General features: G+C 40.5%; 1 protein-coding gene across 2 annotated transcripts in view; it reads left to right on the forward strand.

Annotated features, from left to right (window-relative positions):
• The window catches only part of LOC139479822 (low-density lipoprotein receptor-like), a 97,418-nt gene that overhangs the window by 63,502 nt on the left and 10,568 nt on the right, over positions 1-23,348 (forward strand). For both annotated transcript variants that reach the window (XM_071262710.1, XM_071262711.1), the window contains exons 17-19: positions 5,066-5,248; positions 10,925-11,111; positions 22,308-22,538. In XM_071262710.1, coding sequence (XP_071118811.1) covers positions 5,066-5,248; positions 10,925-11,111; positions 22,308-22,538 — 601 coding nt within the window. The remainder of the gene's footprint in view (positions 1-5,065; positions 5,249-10,924; positions 11,112-22,307; positions 22,539-23,348) is intronic.

A 23,348-nucleotide genomic window follows, 5' to 3' on the forward strand; every position in this document is an offset into this window, starting at 1 on the left:
GTCAACGAAGAGCACTTAAAGTTTCCCACCCTTGACACTGAGGTATTTGTTAACTAAAACTTGGAGGATAAAAATGTTGTCAATAGTTGAATAGCCCTCTCTAAATCCAGCTTGTTCTTCATTGATTTTGTTGAGGGCATCTGCCCAAAACACTAACCTTTTATTTATTATGTTTGTGAATAGTTTACCAAAAATACTTAGCAGTGAAATACCTCTGTAATTGTTTATATTATTTAGATCACCTTGTTTATGTATTGGCACAATTATCCCTATGGACCATGCATCTGGAAATGTTCCATTTTCTAATATAACATTAAATATAAGTTCGAGGTAAGGTACAATTATATCTGAGGAATGTTTAAAAAACTCGGGAATAATCTGATCCATTCCTGGTGATTTGTTGCATTTAAGATGGTGTATACTCTCTAAAATCTCATCTCTGGTAATAGGGGAATCCAGTAAATCATTTGCAAACTGAGTATCTGTTTGAGTCTGAGTATTATCTTGTGACTCCTGGAACTGATTTTCAGGGCTCTGATCAGTATCTGTGAAAGTTAATAATTCTTTAAAGTAAATGTACCAATCCTTAATGTTCATATTATTTGTCTTTTGATGTTTGCTTAGACTTTTCAGTTCTGACCAAAATAGTTTAGAGTCATGAATGTTATTTTCTAAGGCTTGTTGCTTATCATGTAAATATTCTTGGTTTTTTTCTTTGCACATAGCTATATATTTGTTTCTTATCTTATGATATTCTCTAAGTGAGTCCTTATCTTTACATCTCCTGAATTTATTGAGTGCCCTACATCTTTTCTTTTTAAGACCCTCACATTCTGCATCATACCATTTACACAATTGACTAAGCTTTGGATTTCTAACCTTTGTTTGCATGTCTGAGCCCGCTAATTTCAAGGCATCCACTAAGTAATTAATACTTACATCAATATTGGACAATGCTGTATTTACTGATTTATCAAGTAAATCTTGAACTTGGTCAGAAAAGAGTTGATCTCTAAAATTTTGCGATTTGTCAATATTCCAGACAAACTTGAAAGATTTAGTAGCCTGATCATTCCTTGGGTTTGAGGGTTGGTGTGTTTCAGGTACTTTTAATGTCATAGTAACTGGAAGGTGAAATGAATCTGATCGAGATTCTACACCAAAGTCTGCAACATTGTCAAATAATGGAGAAGAGGCTATAATATAGTCAATTACACTGGTACCATTTACACCAATAAAAGTAAAGTCACCTACATTTTTATCTCTACCACATCTTCCATTCATGATATGAATATTCAGAACTGAACATAAATCAGTTAAACATTTTCCAAAGGTGTTTAAAACTCTATCTAGAGAAAAGCGTTCAAGATTGAAGTAATCCGATATAAGATCAGCCATGAAGTAATTATGATTTTCAGTATACTCTATTATGTCATCTTCAACAAAGTCAGATTTAGTTCCAGTTCTGGCATTGAAATCACCACCACATAATACATGTACATCATCAAATTCTGATAATATTGTAAGTAGTTTCTCTTGAAAAAGAGTGACACCATTTTTGCAATTAGGACTAAACTTATCATATCACGAGGAACTCTCTGGGTGTATGTACACACAAGCATAAAGCAAATCTAATTCTGTTCCCAAAAGTTGTTTGTCAAACAGTAGGAAAATTGCATTTTCAGAAGTTTTTGTCCATTTTACATATTTAGACAATTCTTTTATCTAGTCATAACTAAAATGCCACCAGAAAGTGTGCCATAAGATGATAATCTATCTGCCTCTGTGTTAATGATTTCATAATTTTGGAAAACATTACCTAAATTGAGATCCTTACACCATGTTTCCGTAATTCCAATGATGTCAAAGTTTTGTACATAGGTACAGAAGTCAGAGTCACTTAATTTACTCAAAATTCCAGAAATATTCCAAAATATAAATTTCACAAGATTTTCCTTACTTACAGGGTGATCGTCAAATAAGTCCACTGATTCTTGATGAAACGTCCTACAATCACTAGAAGTATGTGCATTGTATCTTACTCGGCCCTGATCACACCCATAGCTCGACTGTCCCCTAGAGGCAGCGTGAGAGTAGGATCTAAGCTGTCGCCTGGGAGGCTTGTTCTGCTGGGTGATATTATCTTGTGAATTCTGTGCACTGTCCTCCTTAGGTTCCTCGACGAGCTTATTCCCTTTATAGTAGTATATAGTGTTTGGGTTCTCACCACGAAGCTTGTACAGTTCCTGTCTCTGTTGGTTTGACAGGTCATTAGCGATTCCTATCCCATTCTGTTTCAGTACACTCCTAAGTTTCACTGAGTGCCACTTGTCTTCCCACTTGTTCTTCACCAAGTGTTCTCCACCCCGTGTTCTCCACCTAGTGTTCTCAAACCATCGTTCTCCACCCCGTGTTCTCAACCCACTGTTCTCCACCCAGTATGCTCCAACCAGTGTCCTCCAACCATCGTTCTCCATCCAGTCTTTTCCACCCAGTGTTCGCCAACCATCGTTCTGAAGCCAGTCTTCTCCACCCAGTCTTCTCCACCCAGTCTTCTCTATCCAGTCTTCTCCACCCAGTGTTCGCCAACCATCGTTCTGAACCCAGTGTTTTCCACTCAGTGTTCTCCACCCAGTGTGCTCCACCCAGTGTTTTCCACCCAGTCTTCTCCACCCAGTCTTCTCCAACCATCGTTCTCTACCCAGTGTTCGCCAACCATCGTTCTGAACCCAGTCTTCTCCACCCAGTGTTCTCCATCCAGTCTTTTCCACCCAGTGTTCTCCACCCAGTCTTTTCCACCCAGTCTTCTCCACCCAGTCTTCTCCACCCAGTCTTCTCCACCCAGTCTTCTCCACCCAGTGTTCGCCAACCATCGTTCTGAACCCAGTGTTTTCCACTCAGTGTTCTCCACCCAGTGTGCTCCACCCAGTGTTTTCCACCCAGTCTTCTCAAACCGGTGTGCTCCAACTATCGTTCTCCATCCAGTGTTCTCCACCCAGTGTTCTCCACCCAGTCTTCTCCACCCAGTCTTCTCCAACCATCGTTCTCTACCCAGTGTTCTCCACCCAGTGTTCTCCAACCAGTCTTCTCTACCCAGTCTTCTCCACCCGGTGTTCTCCACCCAGTCTTCTCCACCCAGTCTTCTCCAACCAGTCTTCTCCAACCATCGTTCTCCACTTAGTGTTCTCCACCCGGTGTTCTCCACCCAGTCTTCTCCACCCAGTCTTCTCCAACCATCGTTCTCTACCCAGTCTTCTCCATCCGGTTTTCTCCACCCAGTCTTCTCCACCCAGTCCTCTCCACCCAGTCTTCTCCACCCAGTGTTCTCTACCCAGTCTTCTCCACCCAGTCTTCTCCACCCAGTCCTCTCCGCCCTGTCTTCTCCACCCAGTCTTCTCCAACCATCGTTCTCAAACCTAATGTTCTCAACCCACTGTTCTCCACCCAGTATGCTCCAACCAGTGTCCTCCAACCATCGTTCTCCATCCAGTCTTTTCCACCCAGTGTTCGCCAACCATCGTTCTGAAGCCAGTCTTCTCCACCCAGTCTTCTCCACCCAGTCTTCTCTATCCAGTCTTCTCCACCCAGTGTTCGCCAACCATCGTTCTGAACCCAGTCTTCTCCACCCAGTGTTCTCCATCCAGTCTTTTCCACCCAGTTTTCTCCACCCAGTCTTCTCCACCCAGTCTTCTCCACCCAGTGTTCGCCAACCATCGTTCTGAACCCAGTGTTTTCCACTCAGTGTTCTCCACCCAGTGTGCTCCACCCAGTGTTTTCCACCCAGTCTTCTCCACCCAGTCTTCTCCAACCATCGTTCTCTACCCAGTGTTCGCCAACCATCGTTCTGAACCCAGTCTTCTCCACCCAGTGTTCTCCATCCAGTCTTTTCCACCCAGTCTTCTCCACCCAGTCTTCTCCACCCAGTGTTCGCCAACCATCGTTCTGAACCCAGTCTTCTCCATCCAGTGTGCTCCACCCAGTGTTTTCCACCCAGTCTTCTCCACCCAGTCTTCTCCAACCATCGTTCTCTACCCGGTGTTCTCCAACCATCGTTCTTCACCCAGTGTTCTCCACCCAGTGTTCTCCAACAATCGTTCTCCACCCAGTGTTCTCCAACCATCGTTCTCCACCCAGTGTACCACACCCCGGGGGCACGGGTGGCCCAGTCGTCTAAGGCGCCGCGATTCGCTGTGCAGACTTGAAACCTATGATTGTTGGTTCGAATCCCGGTTCGCCACAATTATGTTTCTAGGTTTGTCAGCACCATACCCGTGCTCGTGGGTTTCACCGAAGTGGTAAACGTCTGAGACCTGCATCACTTCGGGCTTTCCTCCCACATTAAGCTGACACGCCGTGATATAACTGGAATACTGTTAAAAGCGGCGTTAAACCCAACTCACTCACTCACTCACTGTGCCACACCCCGTGTTCTCCAACCATCGTTCTTCACCCAGTGGAACGTGTAGCGTCAAAAGGCAGCTGAAACGATGAGTCCAATGGAAAAATTTAATGATGTAACATAAGGGCCTCGTCTTCAGTTAGCCTTTATTGGATGACACAAGTGGCCTTTATTGGATGACACAATTGGCCTTTATTGGATGACACAAGTGGCCTTTATTGGATGACACAAGTGGCCTTTATTGGATGACACAATTTGCCTTTATTGGATGACACAATTGGCCTTTATTGGATGACACAATTGGCCATCAACTTTCGTCACAATAAACAAATAATGTCAAAGTCTATGTGATGACATACGTTAATATTGCATGGTAACTTGGATATTGATTTAGAGGACATGTCTCAAAGTGACCAATTACATTACATGTGAATCCATAATCATACATCATAATTTCTTAATAATATTGACCGTTTGGTCCGGAGTCTGTCATGACTGTATTTACCTGTACCTGGTATAGATATCTAAATGTGTATCGTTCTGGAAATTAGTACAAAAAACATTTATGACACAGGGACTTCATAATTCAGGAACGTTCCACTTAGTGGGGAATTTGTGACCACGCCCAGTTAGCCTTTGGTCAGCATGATGTAGCTGTGTCCACAGATCCTGACAGCCATGTGTGTATGGATGGCTTCCGACTGGACCTCGAGACGTGTGTGGATGTGGACGAGTGCTCGGTGTTCCCGCCTCCATGTTCCCAGACCTGTGAGAACATCCCTGGTAGTTACAGCTGTTCCTGCACATACGGATACACTCTCGAGAACGGAACCGAGTGCAAAGAACAAGGTGAACAGTTGTCCTTTCAGTACAGTCGTATAGGCTGACATACAATATAGTCCTACATATGTACAGGTAATACAGTCGTAAAGGCTGATATACAATATAGTCCTATAGGTGTACAGGTGATACAGTCATATTGACTGATCTACAATACAGTCCTACAGATGTACAGGTAATACAGTCGTATAGACTGACATACAAAACAGTCCTACATATGAACCGATAATACAGTCGTATAGGTAGATGTACAAGTGATACAGTCGTATAGGATGACATACAATATAGTCCTATAGGTGTACAGGTAATACGGTCGTATAGGCTGACATACAATATAGTCATATAGGTGTACAGGTGATACAGTCGTATTGACTGACATACAATATAGTCCTACAGATGTACAGGTGATAGAGTATTATAGGCTGACATACAATATAGTCCTATAGGTGTACCGATGATACAGTCGTATTGACTGACATACAATATAGTCCTACAGATGTACAGATGTAACAGTCGTATTAACTGACATACAATATAGTCCTACAGATGTACAGGTGATACAGTCGTATAGGCTGACATACAATATAGTCATACAGATGTACAGTTTATACAGTCCGATAGACTGACATGCAATATAGTCCTTTAGGTGTACAAATGATACAGTCGTATTGACTGACATACAATATAGTCCTACAAATGTACAGGTAATACAGTCCGATAGACTGACATACGATATAGTCCGATAGGAGTACAGGTGATACAGTCGTATAGACTGACATACAATATAGTCCTACACATTTACATGTGATACATTCGTATAGGCTGACATACAATATAGTCCTACAGATGAACAGGTGAGACAGTCGTATAGACTGACATACAATATAGTCCTAACGATGTACAGGTGAGACAGTCGTATAGACTGACATACAATATAGTCCTACAGATGTACAAGTGATACAGTCGTATAGGCTGACATACAATATAGTCCTACAGATGTACAGGTAATACAGTCGTATAGACTGACATACAATATAGTCCTATAGGTGTACAGGTGAGACAGTCGTATAGACTGACATACAATATAGTCCTACACATTTACAGGTTATACAGTCGTATAGGCTGAAATACAATATTGTCCTACAGATGTACAGGTAATACAGTCCGATAGACTGACATACAATATAGTCCTATAGATGTACAGGTGAGACAGTCCTATAGACTGACGTACAATATAGTCCTACACATTTACAGGTGATACATTCGTATAGGCTGACATACAATATAGTCCTAACGATGTACAGGTAATACAGTCCGATAGACTGACATACAATATAGTCCTATAGGTGTACAGGTGAGACAGTTGTATAAACTGACATACAATATAGTCCTACACATTTACAGGTGATACAGTCGTATAGGCTGAAATACAATATTGTCCTACAGATGTACAGGTAATACAGTACGATAGACTGACATACAATATAGTCCTATAGGTGTACAGGTGATACAGTCGTATAGACTGACATACAATATAGTCCTACACATTTACATGTGATACATTCGTATAGGCTGACATACAATATAGTCCTACAGATGTACAGGTGAGATAGTCGTATTGACTGACATACAATATAGTCCTAACGATGTACAGGTGAGACAGTCGTATAGACTGACATACAATATAGTCCTACAGATGTACAGGTGATACAGTCGTATAGGCTGACATACAATATAGTCCTACAGATGTACAGGTAATACAGTCGTATAGACTAACATACGATATAGTCCTATAGGTGTACAGGTGAGACAGTCGTATAGACTGACATACAATATAGTCCTACACATTTACAGGTTATACAGTCGTATAGGCTGACATACAATATAGTCCTACAGATGTACAGGTAATACAGTCCGATAGACTGACATACAATATAGTCCTATAGGTGTACAGGTGAGACAGTCGTATAGACTGACATACAATATAGTCCTACAGATGTACAGATGATACAGTCCGATAGACTGACATACAATATAGTCCTACAGATGTACAGAGGATACAGTCGTATTGACTGACATACAATATAGTCCTACAGATGTACAGGTGAGACAGTCGTATAGACTGACATACAATACAGTCCTACAGATGTACAGGTGAGACAGTCGTATTGACTGACATACAATATAGTCCTATAGATGTACAGGTAATACAGTCGTATAGACTGACATACAATATAGTCCTATAGATGTACAGGTGAGACAGTCGTATAGGCTGACATACAATATTGTCCTACAGATGTACAGTTTATACAGTCCGATAGACTGACATGCAATATAGTCCTATAGGTGTACAAATGGTACAGTCGTTTTGACTGACATACAATATAGTCCTACAAATGTACAGGTAATACAGTCCGATAGACTGACATACAATATAGTCCTATAGGTGTACAGGTGAGATAGTCGTATAGACTGACATACAATATAGTCCTACAGATGTACAGGTGATACAGTCGTGTAGGCTGACATACAATATAGTCCTACAGATGTACAGGTAATACAGTCCGATAGACTGACATACAATATAGTCCTATATATGTACAGGTGAGACAGTCCTATAGACTGACATACAATATAGTCCTACACATTTACAGGTGATACATTCGTATAGGCTGACATACAATATAGTCCTAACGATGTACAGGTAATACAGTCCGATAGACTGACATGCAATATAGTCCTATAGGTGTACAGGTGAGACAGTTGTATAAACTGACATACAATATAGTCCTACACATTTACAGGTGATACAGTCGTATAGGCTGAAATACAATATTGTCCTACAGATGTACAGGTAATACAGTACGATAGACTGACATGCAATATAGTCCTATAGGTGTACAGGTAATAGAGTCGTATAGACTGACATACAATATAGTCCTACAGATGTACAGGTGATACAGTCCGATAGACTGACATGCAATATAGTCCTATAGGTGTACAGGTGAGACAGTCGTATAGACTGACATACAATATAGTCCTACAGATGTACAGATGATACAGTCGTATTGACTGACATACAATATAGTCCTACAGATGTACAGGTGAGACAGTCGTATAGACTGACATACAATATAGTCCTACAGATGTACAGGTGATAGAGTATTTTAGGCTGACATACAATATAGTCCTATAGATGTACAGGTGAGACAGTTGTATAAACTGACATACAATATAGTCCTACACATTTACAGGTGATACAGTCGTATAGGCTGAAATACAATATTGTCCTACAGATGTACAGGTAATACAGTACGATAGACTGACATACAATATAGTCCTATAGGTGTACAGGTGATACAGTCGTATAGACTGACATACAATATAGTCCTACACATTTACATGTGATACATTCGTATAGGCTGAAATACAATATAGTCCTACAGATGTACAGGTGAGATAGTCGTATTGACTGACATACAATATAGTCCTAACGATTTACAGGTGAGACAGTCGTATAGACTGACATACAATATAGTCCTACAGATGTACAGGTGATACAGTCGTATAGGCTGACATACAATATAGTCCTACAGATGTACAGGTAATACAGTCGTATAGACTAACATACGATATAGTCCTATAGGTGTACAGGTGATACAGTCGTATAGACTGACATACAATATAGTCCTACACATTTACAGGTTATACAGTCGTATAGGCTGACATACAATATAGTCCTACAGATGTACAGGTAATACAGTCCGATAGACTGACATACAATATAGTCCTATAGGTGTACAGGTGAGACAGTCGTATAGACTGACATACAATATAGTCCTACAGATGTACAGATGATACAGTCCGATAGACTGACATACAATATAGTCCTACAGATGTACAGAGGATACAGTCGTATTGACTGACATACAATATAGTCCTACAGATGTACAGGTGAGACAGTCGTATAGACTGACATACAATACAGTCCTACAGATGTACAGGTGAGACAGTCGTATTGACTGACATACAATATAGTCCTAGAGATGTACAGGTGAGACAGTCGTATAGACTGACATACAATATAGTCCTATAGATGTACAGGTGAGACAGTCGTATAGGCTGACATACAATATTGTCCTACAGATGTACAGTTTATACAGTCCGATAGACTGACATGCAATATAGTCCTATAGGTGTACAAATGATACAGTCGTATTGACTGACATACAATATAGTCCTACAAATGTACAGGTAATACAGTCCGATAGACTGACATACAATATAGTCCTATAGGTGTACAGGTGATACAGTCGTATAGACTGACATACAATATAGTCCTACAGATGTACAGGTGATACAGTCGTGTAGGCTGACATACAATATAGTCCTACAGATGTACAGGTAATACAGTCCGATAGACTGACATACAATATAGTCCTATAGATGTACAGGTGAGACAGTCCTATAGACTGACATACAATATAGTCCTACACATTTACAGGTGATACAGTCGTATAGGCTGAAATACAATATTGTCCTACAGATGTACAGGTAATACAGTACGATAGACTGACATGCAATATAGTCCTATAGGTGTACAGGTAATAGAGTCGTATAGACTGACATACAATATAGTCCTACAGATGTACAGGTGATACAGTCCGATAGACTGACATGCAATATAGTCCTATAGGTGTACAGGTGAGACAGTCGTATAGACTGACATACAATATAGTCCTACAGATGTACAGATGATACAGTCGTATTGACTGACATACAATATAGTCCTACAGATGTACAGGTGAGACAGTCGTATTGACTGACATACAATATAGTCCTACAGATGTACAGGTGATAGAGTATTATAGGCTGACATACAATATAGTCCTATAGATGTACAGGTGAGACAGTCGTATTGACGGACATACAATATAGTCCTATAGGTGTACAAATGATACAGTCGTATTGACTGACATACAATATAGTCCTACAGATGTACAGATGTAACAGTCGTATTGACTGACATACAATATAGTCCTACAGATGTACAGATGATACAGTCGTATTGACGGACATACAATATAGTCCTACAGATGTACAGGTGAGACAGTCGTATAGACTGACATACATTATAGTCCTACAGATGTACAGGTGAGACAGTCGTATAGACTGACATACAATATAGTCCTATAGATGTACAGGTAATACAATCGTATAGACTGACATACAATATAGTCCTATAGATGTACAGGTAATACAATCGTATTGACTGACATACAATATAGTCCTATAGGTGTACAGGTAATACAATCGTATAGACTGACATACAATATAGTCCTATAGATGTACAGGCAATACAGTCCGATAGACTGACATACGATATAGTCTTATAGGTGTACAGGTGATACAGTCGTATAGACTAACATACAATATAGTCCTACAGATGTACAGGTGATACAGTACTATAGACTGAAGCAATGGGTAGCCAGCCGTGTGTACAACCACTGATCGTGAGTGATCCATTCATAACGTTCATCACTGTTGGAATCTGTCTCGACAAACAATGAAGAGCGGCTCTTCTCTGACGTTGACGTTTCCTATTTGTGAGATCGTCAACGACAGTTTCCACAAAAGTGAAACGTTCATAAACTAATGTATGTGTTTTGGCCTTTCTATTGACAGTGAACGCTGCTTTCCTTTTGTTGACGCAAAGGGGGTCGATAAAGCGTGTGAACATCACGACAACATACCACCGTACACTTAGCTTCAATGAGGAAAAACACAAGCTGCGACATCCGGTGTCCTTAACCTTCAACGTCAAAAACAGCACTGTGTTCTGGGCAGACGTGAACACAAGAACCGTGAATATGTACTTACTTTCAAATATTGAATCATGATAGGCCTTATATCAAAGGCCTTATATCGCATCATCATATATCTAAGATTAAAACTGAAACCATTTTAGTGATGAATTATGAAAAACGGTGGAACGTTTGGCTAAATAAACACACAACACACAACACATTTTAACATACAAAACGATAAACAATGCAACTAAAAAAAACAAATATTATCTCAAAAATTACATTTTTAAAAGGTGTTCTCATAGTTTATATGTGACCAACCATGAGCCCTTATGGGTGAAAATATCACATTTTGATTTCTTTATATTTTAAGCTACAGCATCTTCGGAACACAAAGCTACAATTCACAAGCTTCAATAAATATTTATTACAGAGATACATGACATCACACATATGATCCTCACTGAACTTCTTTGAGTGGCATTTAGAAGTTGGAATGGTAACTAAGACAAAATTGTTATGGATGAGCAACTTCTTTATTAAAATTGAGCGACGTTTCAGTGTAGATTCTAACACCGTTATCAAGCAAATGATGTACAAACTAGGTATGAGCATTGACTGATATAGGAGATTTAATGTGTGCTTTCCGACTGTAGCGTATTTCGCACACGGGCCTGGCGGGGCCATTTAGTGTATTCCGAAAAGGGTGAAAGTGGTGTGTGCAACCCAAGAGGGGGCTTTTAGGGGTTGCTTATATTGAATTTTTGGAATTTTTAAATTTGGAATAAATGCCGAGGTGGGTGGAGGAGGGAACTAAGGAGCCGGGTGAGGTGGGTGTTTGTATGTTTATTGGATTTTGGATTGGTAGATTAATGAGTTTTTAGATGCGCCTAATTAGATCTGTTTTGATTAGGAATACGCCTAGGGCCTTGAAGTTTTCTAGTTTATTTTGAGGGTTTAGTATTTCATCTAGAGTAGGAACCTTATTTAGTTTGAGGGTGGTTTGTCTTGTGGTTCTGTGTGTTTGGTAGTGGGTCCAGTGGATGAGTGCGTGTTCTGTGGTTTCGGGTTGTTTGCAATGGGGGCAGTTGCCTGTGGTATGTCTTTTAAGTTTTTTTAGGTGGTTATTTAGGTTCGTGTGTTCTGTTTGGAGCTTTGTAATTAATCTGTCAATTTTTTTAGAGGGGTGTAGGGTTTTAGGTTTGGCTAGTGGTTTTCTAAGCACTTTTTTATTTGGCTATTTGAGTTTTGATATTGATTATGCCATTTTTTGGTAATTTTTTGTTTGTTTACACTTTTGATTTCTGATTTTGAGGTGGGTAGGTTTAGGCTTATTTCTGGTATTTTGAGAGATAATTTAGCTGCTTTATCGGCGCTTTCGTTGCCGTAAATTCCTACGTGGCGGGGATCCACAAGAAGGTTATTTGTTTGCCTGCTTTTGTTAGGTCGTTGGAGCTTTTAAGTATTTGGTTGATTTATTTAGGTCGTCTTTTGGTATTTTCGTTTTGGAGGGCTTGACGTCCACAAAGGGAGTCGGTGAGAATTAAGATTTTATTGTTGTTTTTAGAATGCTGGTTATGCAGGGCTGAGGCCATGCCCATTAGTTCGACCGTGAATATAAATTAGTTGTTAGGGAGTCGCAAGATTGTGTGGATATAACTGGTTGTGTGGTATGGACTCAGAAGCCTGTGTGGTTGGAGATCGGGTCTGAAGATCCGTCAGTGTATATGTGACACCAATTTGGCCAATTTTCGTGTATGTATGCAAGTGTGGTGGTTTTAGCTATGTTTGGGTCGATTTGTTTATTTATTTGGTTAGCTAGCGTTGTGTCTATTTTGGGTATTTTGAGTTTAGGGGTGAAGATATTTGATTTTTTGCAGTTTTGTTTAAGATTTTGAGTTTGGTGTTCATTGAGGTAGTTAGTTATTTTGGGGATATTGGGGTGAGTAAGGGGTGTTTGCGAGCTAGAGCTTGGTTTCTTGGGCTAATGTTTTGGTTAATTAAGTTTTGGATGAAAGGGTTTGTTTGGGACGCGGCCCAGAAATTAAGGCTTAGATGTTCCCTGCGTAGATTTAGTGGCATGTCCCCTGTAAGGGCCTGGAGTGAGGTGTAGGAGGTGCCATGTTGGGTGCGTGTAATTAGTTTACGGGCTTGGTATTGTATTGAGTCAAGTTTTTTAGTTAGAGAGTTGTTTAGGGTATTGTATATGGCGCAGGCGTAGTCTAGTTTTGATCTAATTAGTGCTGTATAGAGTGAGAGGATGGTATCTTTGGAGGCTCCCCAGTTAGAGCCGGTGAGACATCATAGTGTGGGTCTTTGCTGCATCTAGTTGTTAGGTTTTGGACGTGAGCCTCCCAGGTGAGGTGTTGATCGAAAATGAGTCCTAAGAATTTGTTTTGTTTTTGGAATTTGATTGTTTGGTTGTGTAGCTGGAGGATTGGGTAGGCAGGTTTCATGTTTTTATGTTTGAATACTACTCCTGTTGTTTTATCTGAGTTAAGGGAGAAGCCCCATTTGTCTGCCCATTGTTGTATTTTATTTAGAGATTTTTGGATTAAGTTTTCTGCCATTTTCATGCTTTTAGGGCGGATCCATAGGGCTCCGTCATCCGCGAATTTTGAAGTGTTTAGTTTAGGGGATAAGCCCTCGAATAGATCATTTATCATTATATTGAAGAGGGTTGGGCTGAGGATGCTGCCCTGGGGAGTGCCATTTTCTAGGGGACACTGGTCCGATAGCGTATGATCTATACCCACGGTTATTTTGCGATTGTTTAGGAAATCTTGGATGAAGTTTATTATTTGGCCTTTTAGTCCTATTTTTTTAGTTTTTGTATTAGCCCGTGGTGCCATACCATGTCGAAAGCTTTAGAGAAGTCGAGGAATATGCCTATGGTGTATTGCTTGTTTAGTTGTCCTGTTTTTTATATCCTGTTCTAGTCGGGCGAGGTTATCGAGAGTTGATCGGCCAGAAGTGAAGCCGCTTTGGTCGGGGTTTATGACGTTGTTTTTGGTCTGGGTAGTGCTGTAGCCTTTTTTTAGTCATAAGTTCCATTATTTTGCAGATATTTGAGGTTAGGGAGATGGGCATTTAGGAGTTAGCTTGATCTGCTGGTTTATTTGGTTTAGGTATTGGGATTACTAGAGCTTCCTTCCATGAGGATGGGACCTGTCCGTTTAGGTAGACTAGGTTGTATAGTTTAAGTAAAGTTTGGAGTAGTTTGGTAGGTAAGTGTTTGATTATTTGGTAAGAGTTGAGGTCTAGGCCAGGGGCTGTTCCTTTTTTTCTATTGTTTAGTACGTGATTTAGTTCTTCTATGGGGTAAGGTTGGTTTATTTCTAGGTTGTCTTGTCTGTTTTCTTTGGAGAAGTTGGTCTCTTTTTTTAGTTTATCTTGGAATTTCTTGCTGAAGTTACTGTTGCTACTAACTTTAGAGAAGTGTTTGGCTAGGTTGTTGGCCTTTTGGGTGGGGTTAGTTGAATTGTTTATATTGGGGCTTTTTTGTGCCGTTTGATGCCTCTGATGGCGTGAATTTTGCGCCACATCTTCTTAGCATCGGTGTGGTGGTTTAGCTCCTCACAGAATCTTTTCCAGTTTTTGGTTTTAGCAGTTTTAACTAGGTTTTGGACTTGTTGGTTAAGTTCATGGGCTGTTTTGAGATGAGAGTGGTCTCGTTTAGCTCTGCTGAAAGCTGATTTGCGTTTTAGTCTAGTTAGCTCTATTTCCTCATTTCACCAAGAGACAGTGGGTTTTCCTAGGTTGGATGATTTGAAGGGGATTGCGGATTTGGCTGCGTTGATTATGAAGTTAGTTAGGTTTTGACAGATTGTTTCGGGGTCTTTTGTTTCTAAATCGTTTAGATTAGCTAGGTTGCATAATTCTTGGAATTTGTCCCAGTTGGCGTTTTTGCACTGAAATTTAGGTTCCTGTTAAGGGGTTTGATTTGGTATTTTTAGATTTCCTAAGGTTATATTTATGGGGAAGTGGTCGCAGCCACAATATTAAGTGGGACAACGTCAACATCCTAACAACAAACCAGAAAGACTTCAAGCTCAGATAATTTAGAGAAGCCATTTGCATCAAAAGAATTCAGCCAGTCATAAACAGAGATCAAGGATACTACATCCCTCCAGCTTACCATGATCTCATCAGCTTACCAAAACAACACTAACTATTATCTCCCCACTGGCTTCCCATACATTCCTTGTTAGTGATCCTTGTGTTAATCCCATACCCATCGATCTCTGTACATCAACCCTACCTCTTGTATAAACTTGTCTTATCGTAACTACCTAATCAATCAGTGTACATCAACCTTATCTGTTATATAAACATCTATCTATTGTTATGTCTATATATATATATATATATATATATATATATATATATCATGCTCATACCTAGTTTGAACATCATTTGCGTGATAACGGTGTTAGAATCTACACCGAAACGTCGCTCAATTGTAATAAAGAAGTTGCTCATCCATAACAATTTTGTCTTAGATCTTCACTGAAGTAAGTGGACGTCAAACGTCTTTCTTTATGACGACACAGCACAATTGTATCCTAGCAACCATAAGGTCCCTTTTCTCCTGGTGGTCACAAATAAAGATAAATCTGGTTTTGTAGCTGTAGCTGATAAATATCTTATCTCGAAGTAATATATATGAAACATAATGAATCTATTTTGATAAATAAACATCATATGTTTAACTATGTACGGTTCCCAACGTTTGATCTTACACATGTATAGTCAAGCCATGACACTGCATCATAGTTTGATCTTACACATGTATAGTCAAGCCATGACATCACACCATAGTTTGATCTTACACATGTATAGTCAAGCCATGACATTGCAGAATAGCTTGATCTTACACATGTATAGTCAAGCCATGATATCACACCATAGTTTAATCTTACACATGTATATTCAAGCCATGACATCACATCATAGTTTGATCTTACACATGTATAGTCAAGCCATGACATTGCATCATAGTTTGACCTAACAGGTGTATATTCAAGCCATGACATTGCACAATAGTTTGATCTTACACATGTATAGTCAAGCCATGGCATTGCACAATAGTTTGATCTTACACATGTATAGTCAAGCCATGGCATTGCACAATAGTTTGATCTTACAGGTGTATAGTCAAGCCATGACATCACACCATAGTTTGTTCTTACACATGTATAGTCAAGCCATGACATTGCAGAATAGCTTGATCTTACACATGTATAGTCAAGCCATGACATTGCACAATAGTTTGATCTTACACATGTATATTCAAGCGATGACATCACATCATAGTTTGATCTTACACATGTATAGTCAAGCCATGACATTGCATCATAGTTTGATCTTACACATGTATAGTCAAGCCATGGCATTGCACTATGGCTTCATCTTACACATGTATAGTCAAGCCATGACATTGCAGAATAGCTTTATCTTACACATGTAAAGTCAAGCCATGATATCACACCATAGTTTGATCTTACACATGTATATTCAAGCGATGACATCACATCATAGTTTGATCTTACACATGTATAGTCAAGCCATGACATTGCATCATAGTTTGACCTAACAGGTGTATATTCAAGCCATGACATTGCACAATAGTTTGATCTTACACATGTATAGTCAAGCCATGGCATTGCACTATAGTTTGATCTTACACATGTATAGTCAAGCCATGGCATTGCACAATAGTTTGATCTTACAGGTGTACAGTCAAGCCATGACATCACACCATAGTTTGTTCTTACACATGTATAGTCAAGCCATGACATTGCAGAATAGCTTGATCTTACACATGTATAGTCAAGCCATGACATCACATCATAGTTTGATCTTACACGTGTATAGTCAAGCCATGACATCACACAATAGTTTGATCTTACACATGTATAGTCAAGCCATGGCATTGCACAATAGTTTGATCTTACACATGTATAGTCAAGCCATGAAATTGCATCATAGTTTGACCTAACAGGTGTATAGTGAAGCCATGACATCACACAATAGTTTAATCTTACACATGTATAGTCAAGCCATGACATCACACCATAGCTTCATCTTACACATTTATAGTCAAACCATGACATTGCATCATAGTTTGACCTAACAGGTGTATAGTGAAGCCATGACATCGCACAATAGTTTGATCTTACACATGTATAGTCAAGCCATGGCATTGCACCATGGCTTCATCTTACACATGTATAGTCAAGCCATGGCATTGCACCATAGTTTGATCTTACACGCGTATATTCAAGCCATGACATCACACAATAGTTTGATCTTACACGTGTATAGTCAAGCCATGACATCACACAATAGTTTGATCTTACACATGTATAGTCAAGCCATGGCATTGCACAATAGTTTGATCTTACACATGTATAGTCAAGCCATGAAATTGCATCATAGTTTGACCTAACAGGTGCATAGTGAAGCCATGACATTGCACAATAGTTTGATCTTACACATGTATAGTCAAGCCATGGCATTGCACCATAGTTTGATCTTACACATGTATAGTCAAGCCATGACATCACACAATAGTTTGATCTTACACATGTATAGTCAAGCCATGACATCACACAATAGTTTGATCTTTCACATGTATAGTCAAACCATGACACTGCACAATACTTTGATTTTACACATGTATAGTCAAGCCATGACATTGCATCATAGTTTGATCTTACACATGTATAGTCAAGCCCTGACATCACACAATAGTTTAATCTTTCACGTGTATATTCAAGCCAAGACACTGCACAATAGTTTGATCTTACACATGTATAGTCAAACCATGACACTGCACAATACTTTGATTTTACACATGTATAGTCAAGCCATGAAATTGCAGAATAGTTTGTTCTTACACATGTATAGTCAAGCCATGAAATTGCAGAATAGTTTGTTCTTACACATGTATAGTCAAGCCATGACATTGCACAATAGTTTGATCTTACACATGTATAGTCAAGCCATGATATCACACAATAGTTTGATCTTTCACATGTATAGTCAAACCATGACACTGCACAATACTTTGATTTTACACATGTATAGTCAAGCCATGACATTGCATCATAGTTTGATCTTACACATGTATAGTCAAGCCATGACATCACACAATAGTTTGATCTTTCACGTGTATATTCAAGCCAAGACACTGCACAATAGTTTGATCTTACACATGTATAGTCAAACCATGACACTGCACAATACTTTGATTTTACACATGTATAGTCAAACCATGAAATTGCAGAATAGTTTGATCTTACACATGTATAGTCAAGCCATGAAATTGCAGAATAGTTTGTTCTTACACATGTATAGTCAAGCCATGACATTGCACAATAGTTTGATCTTACACATGTATAGTCAAGCCATGACATCACACAATAGTTTGATCTTCCACGTGTATAGTCAAGCCATGAAATTGCATCATAGTTTGACCTAACAGGTGCATAGTGAAGCCATGACATCGCACAATAGTTTGATCTTACACATGTATAGTCAAGCCATGATATCACACAATAGTTTGATCTTTCACATGTATAGTCAAACCATGACACTCCACAATAGTTTGATTTTACACATGTATAGTCAAGCCATGACATTGCACAATAGTTTGATCTTACACATGTATAGTCAAGCCATGACATCACACCATAGTTTGATCTTTCACGTGTATATTCAAGCCATGACACTGCACAGTAGTTTGATCTTACACATGTATAGTCAAGCCATGACATCACACAATAGTTTGATCTTTCACGTGTATATTCAAGCCATGACATTGCAAATAGTTTGAGCAAAAACAATAATGATAAAATATACTGTGTAAAAAAGTAAGGGAAGTTTTGTTTTGAGGTGAAACACAACTCCGTGACAGTCATGAAGGACGTGCAAGGAGTGGTATGACAGATTTACCATTGTCACTAAGACTCGGTTGTGAGCTGATGCAAATTGTTGTCCTGCAACCAAACTCTCAATGACACTTTATCTATACACATTTTATCACCAAGGAAGCAAAAGCACTGATCATATGACGTTTGCAACGTGCTGAACGTAGGCATCTTGAAGGTGGACACACGTAAGCCATATGTGCAGACGATTTCGAACTGGGTACGTACACAAGATGTCTGTTGCTACATGTTCCCTTGTCTGAGTGGCAGTTTGCAACCGATTTAATGATGCCATCGTTCTGACTAATCTGCCCTGGGCCGGAGATGTTGCCCTTGGGCATCCAGAGCGGCGTCCAGATCATCGACGCTATGAGCTTGTGGGTCTCACATCGACAATCAGCTTATGACACATTAAGAACATGCAGTTTGGGCCCACAATATTCAGATGTGTGCCCACCTGCCACATGCCTACGTTATGTAGGGAACATCTTACACATGTATAGTCAAGCCAACCTGCCCACCTGCCACATGCCTACGTTATGTAGGGAACATCTTACACGTGTATAGTCAAGCCAACCTGCCCACCTGCCACATGCCTACGTTATGTAGGGAACATCTTACACATTTATAGTCAAGCCAACCTGCCCACCTGCCACATGCCTACGTGTTGTAGGGAACATCTTACACATGTATAGTCAAGCCGACCTGCCCACCTGCCACATGCCTACGTTATGTAGGGAACACCTTACACATGTATAGTCAAGCCAACCTGCCCAACTGCCACATGCCTACGTTATGTAGGGAACATCTTACACATGTATAGTCAAGCCAACCTGCCACATGCCTACGTTTTGTAGGGAACATCTTACACATGTATAGTCAAGCCAACCTGCCCACCTACCACATGTCTACGTTATGTAGGGAACATCTTACACATTTATAGTCAAGCCAACCTGCCACATGCCTACGTTTTGTAGGGAACACCTTACACATGTATAGTCAAGCCAACCCGCCACATGCCTACGTTATGTAGGGAACACCTTACACATGTATAGTCAAGCCAACCTGCCCACCTGCCACATGCCTACGTTATGTAGGGAACACCTTACACATGTATAGTCAAGCCGACCTGCCCACCTGCCACATGCCTACGTTATGTAGGGAACATCTTACACATGTATAGTCAAGCCAACCTGCCCACCTGCCACATGCCTACGTGTTGTAGGGAACATCTTACACATGTATAGTCAAGCCGACCTGCCCACCTGCCACATGCCTACGTTATGTAGGGAACACCTTACACATGTATAGTCAAGCCAACCTGCCCAACTGCCACATGCCTACGTTATGTAGGGAACATCTTACACATGTATAGTCAAGCCAACCTGCCACATGCCTACGTTATGTAGGGAACATCTTACACATGTATAGTCAAGCCAACCTGCCACATGCCTACGTTTTGTAGGGAACATCTTACACATGTATAGTCAAGCCAACCTGCCCACCTACCACATGCCTACGTTATGTAGGGAACATCTTACACATTTATAGTCAAGCCAACCTGCCACATGCCTACGTTATGTAGGGAACACCTTACACATGTATAGTCAAGCCAACCCGCCACATGCCTACGTTATGTAGGGAACACCTTACACATGTATAGTCAAGCCAACCTGCCCACCTGCCACATGCCTACGTTATGTAGGGAACACCTTACACATGTATAGTCAAGCCGACCTGCCCACCTGCCACATGCCTACGTTATGTAGGGAACGTCTTACACATGTATAGTCAAGCCAACCTGCCCACCTGCCACATGCCTACGTGTTGTAGGGAACATCTTACACATGTATAGTCAAGCCGACCTGCCCACCTGCCACATGCCTACGTTATGTAGGGAACACCTTACACATGTATAGTCAAGCCAACCTGCCCAACTGCCACATGCCTACGTTATGTAGGGAACATCTTACACATGTATAGTCAAGCCAACCTGCCACATGCCTACGTTATGTAGGGAACATCTTACACATGTATAGTCAAGCCAACCTGCCACATGCCTACGTTATGTAGGGAACATCTTACACATGTATAGTCAAGCCAACCTGCCCACCTACCACATGCCTACGTTATGTAGGGAACATCTTACACATTTATAGTCAAGCCAACCTGCCACATGCCTACGTTATGTAGGGAACACCTTACACATGTATAGTCAAGCCGACCTGCCCACCTGCCACATGCCTACGTTATGTAGGGAACACCTTACACATGTATAGTCAAGCCAACCTGCCCACCTGCCACATGCCTACGTTATGTAGGGAACATCTTACACATGTATAGTCAAGCCAACCTGCCCACCTACCACATGCCAACGTTATGTAGGGAACATCTTACACATTTATAGTCAAGCCAACCTGCCACATGCCTACGTTATGTAGGGAACACCTTACACCTGTATAGTCAAGCCAACCTGCCCACCTGCCACATGCCTACGTTTTGTAGGGAACATCAGCACGGAGATGATCGACGTTGGTCTAATGTCATGTTTTCTAACGAATCAAGGTTCTCTCTCGACTTCCATGACCGAAGAAATCGAGTTTGGGGACGTTCTTATGAGCCTTTTGGGACTTAACGACGAACAGCATGATCATTTTTGGGGGTGGGTCCATGTTGGTAAGGCCCTCCTTATTGTCCATGGCGAATTCACGGGTCAAAGCTTTCGGGACAACATCATTGCTCTTGGTCATTTGCACAACGTGTTGGGTAACGGTTGATCTTTTAAGATCATAATGCACGTAATCTTCGTGCCAGGAATGTAACCCATTCATCCAACAGCAATACATCAATGTCATGCCATGGCCAGCACACAGCCTTGACCTTTCCCCCTTTGAACACGTCTGAGACGCTATTAGCAGGAGTGTACGTCAACGTCAAAATCCACCTACCACTGTCAGTTAACTCGGTGTTGCTCTAACTGATGAGTGGAACAACGTGAGTACAGCTGGCATTGATTGACTCATCGGAAGAATTCAGACAGAGGGGGTTTTACCCGATACTTGTGACGTTGGCCTCTTTAATTACCTATTGCGCCACCATCTCATCACACCAGCCATTAGAACCCAATAGATCTGATCGCCTAATCCTCAGAAGATATGATCATACCATCTCCATTTGCCAATACAAAATAGATAAGGAGATGTCTTGATGCTTCCCACAATCCTCAACTTGTTTTGCGTAGTATATGTGATGAAGTAGATAGGATTCATTCATTGCCTGTGTTTAGAGTTGTCTAGAAAGTGAACAGGATGAGTTCATGTTCTTCAGGGCTCACATTGAAGGATTCCGTCTTCTGTCACCAACCCGGATCTATCAAGACGACAGCTCGTTGGTCGCTGGCCTGGCTTATGACTGGGTGCACAACGCCATCTACTGGACAGACAGCCGCCGGAAGTCGATAAGGGTCATGACCTTGAAGCTACAGGACAAGAAATATATCACAACTGTCACACACACCTTGGGTAAACCGCGAGCTGTTGAGCTCGACATCAGTGAAAAGTAAGTTATTCAAGCAATATGAAATAGAAACTTACCTCAACTCGTCAAATGAAACAAAGTTCGGAAAAATCTTCCTTCAGGGAGCCAGTAGTAACTTCATGAGGGTGTTAAACAATTCACTTCCAATACACTAAATTCTGTAGCAAATGTTGTTCTTTCGGATATCAAATAAATACAAGTGACAAACCTTTTCTATAATTCATTGTACGATTTCGACTACACTAAACTCCAAAAGAAATCCGAAGAATTTGATTGTTAAGAGTAACATGCCATAAAAATGAAAGCTTTCAATACATACAGTTCAAAATTGGCAGGGTTTTAGCAAAATAGTTACTGTCACGTAGGACAGCAGTTCCTTTGGATTACATTCAGTGAGGGAGTAACAAGCCTCCCTTGCAGCTGCAGATTTCAAAATTTTATCTTATTCCTGCTGCACCATTTTTCAGAACATTATGTAATTCCTGCTACATCAGGTTTCAGAAGATTATGTAATTCCTTCTACATCAGGTTTCAGAACCTCATTATATCCCTGCTCCACTAGGATTTAGAATCTCATTTTATTCGTGCAGCACCGGGTTTCAGAATCTAATTTTATTCGTGCTGCACCCGGTTTCAGAATCTACTTTTATTCCTGCTCCACCAGGTTTCAGAATCTCTTAGTAGTGCTGCACCGGGTTTCAGAATCTCTAATTAGTACTGCGCAAGGTTTCAGAATCTCATTTTATCCCTCCTGCTCCAGGTTTCAGAATATCATTTTATTCCTGCTACACCAGGGTACAGAATCTCATTATATTCCTACTCCACCAGGTT

This window comes from Haliotis cracherodii, unplaced genomic scaffold (assembly GCF_022045235.1).
Source record: "Haliotis cracherodii isolate W230 unplaced genomic scaffold, xgHalCrac1.p SCAF_4, whole genome shotgun sequence".
NCBI lineage: Eukaryota > Metazoa > Mollusca > Gastropoda > Lepetellida > Haliotidae > Haliotis > Haliotis cracherodii.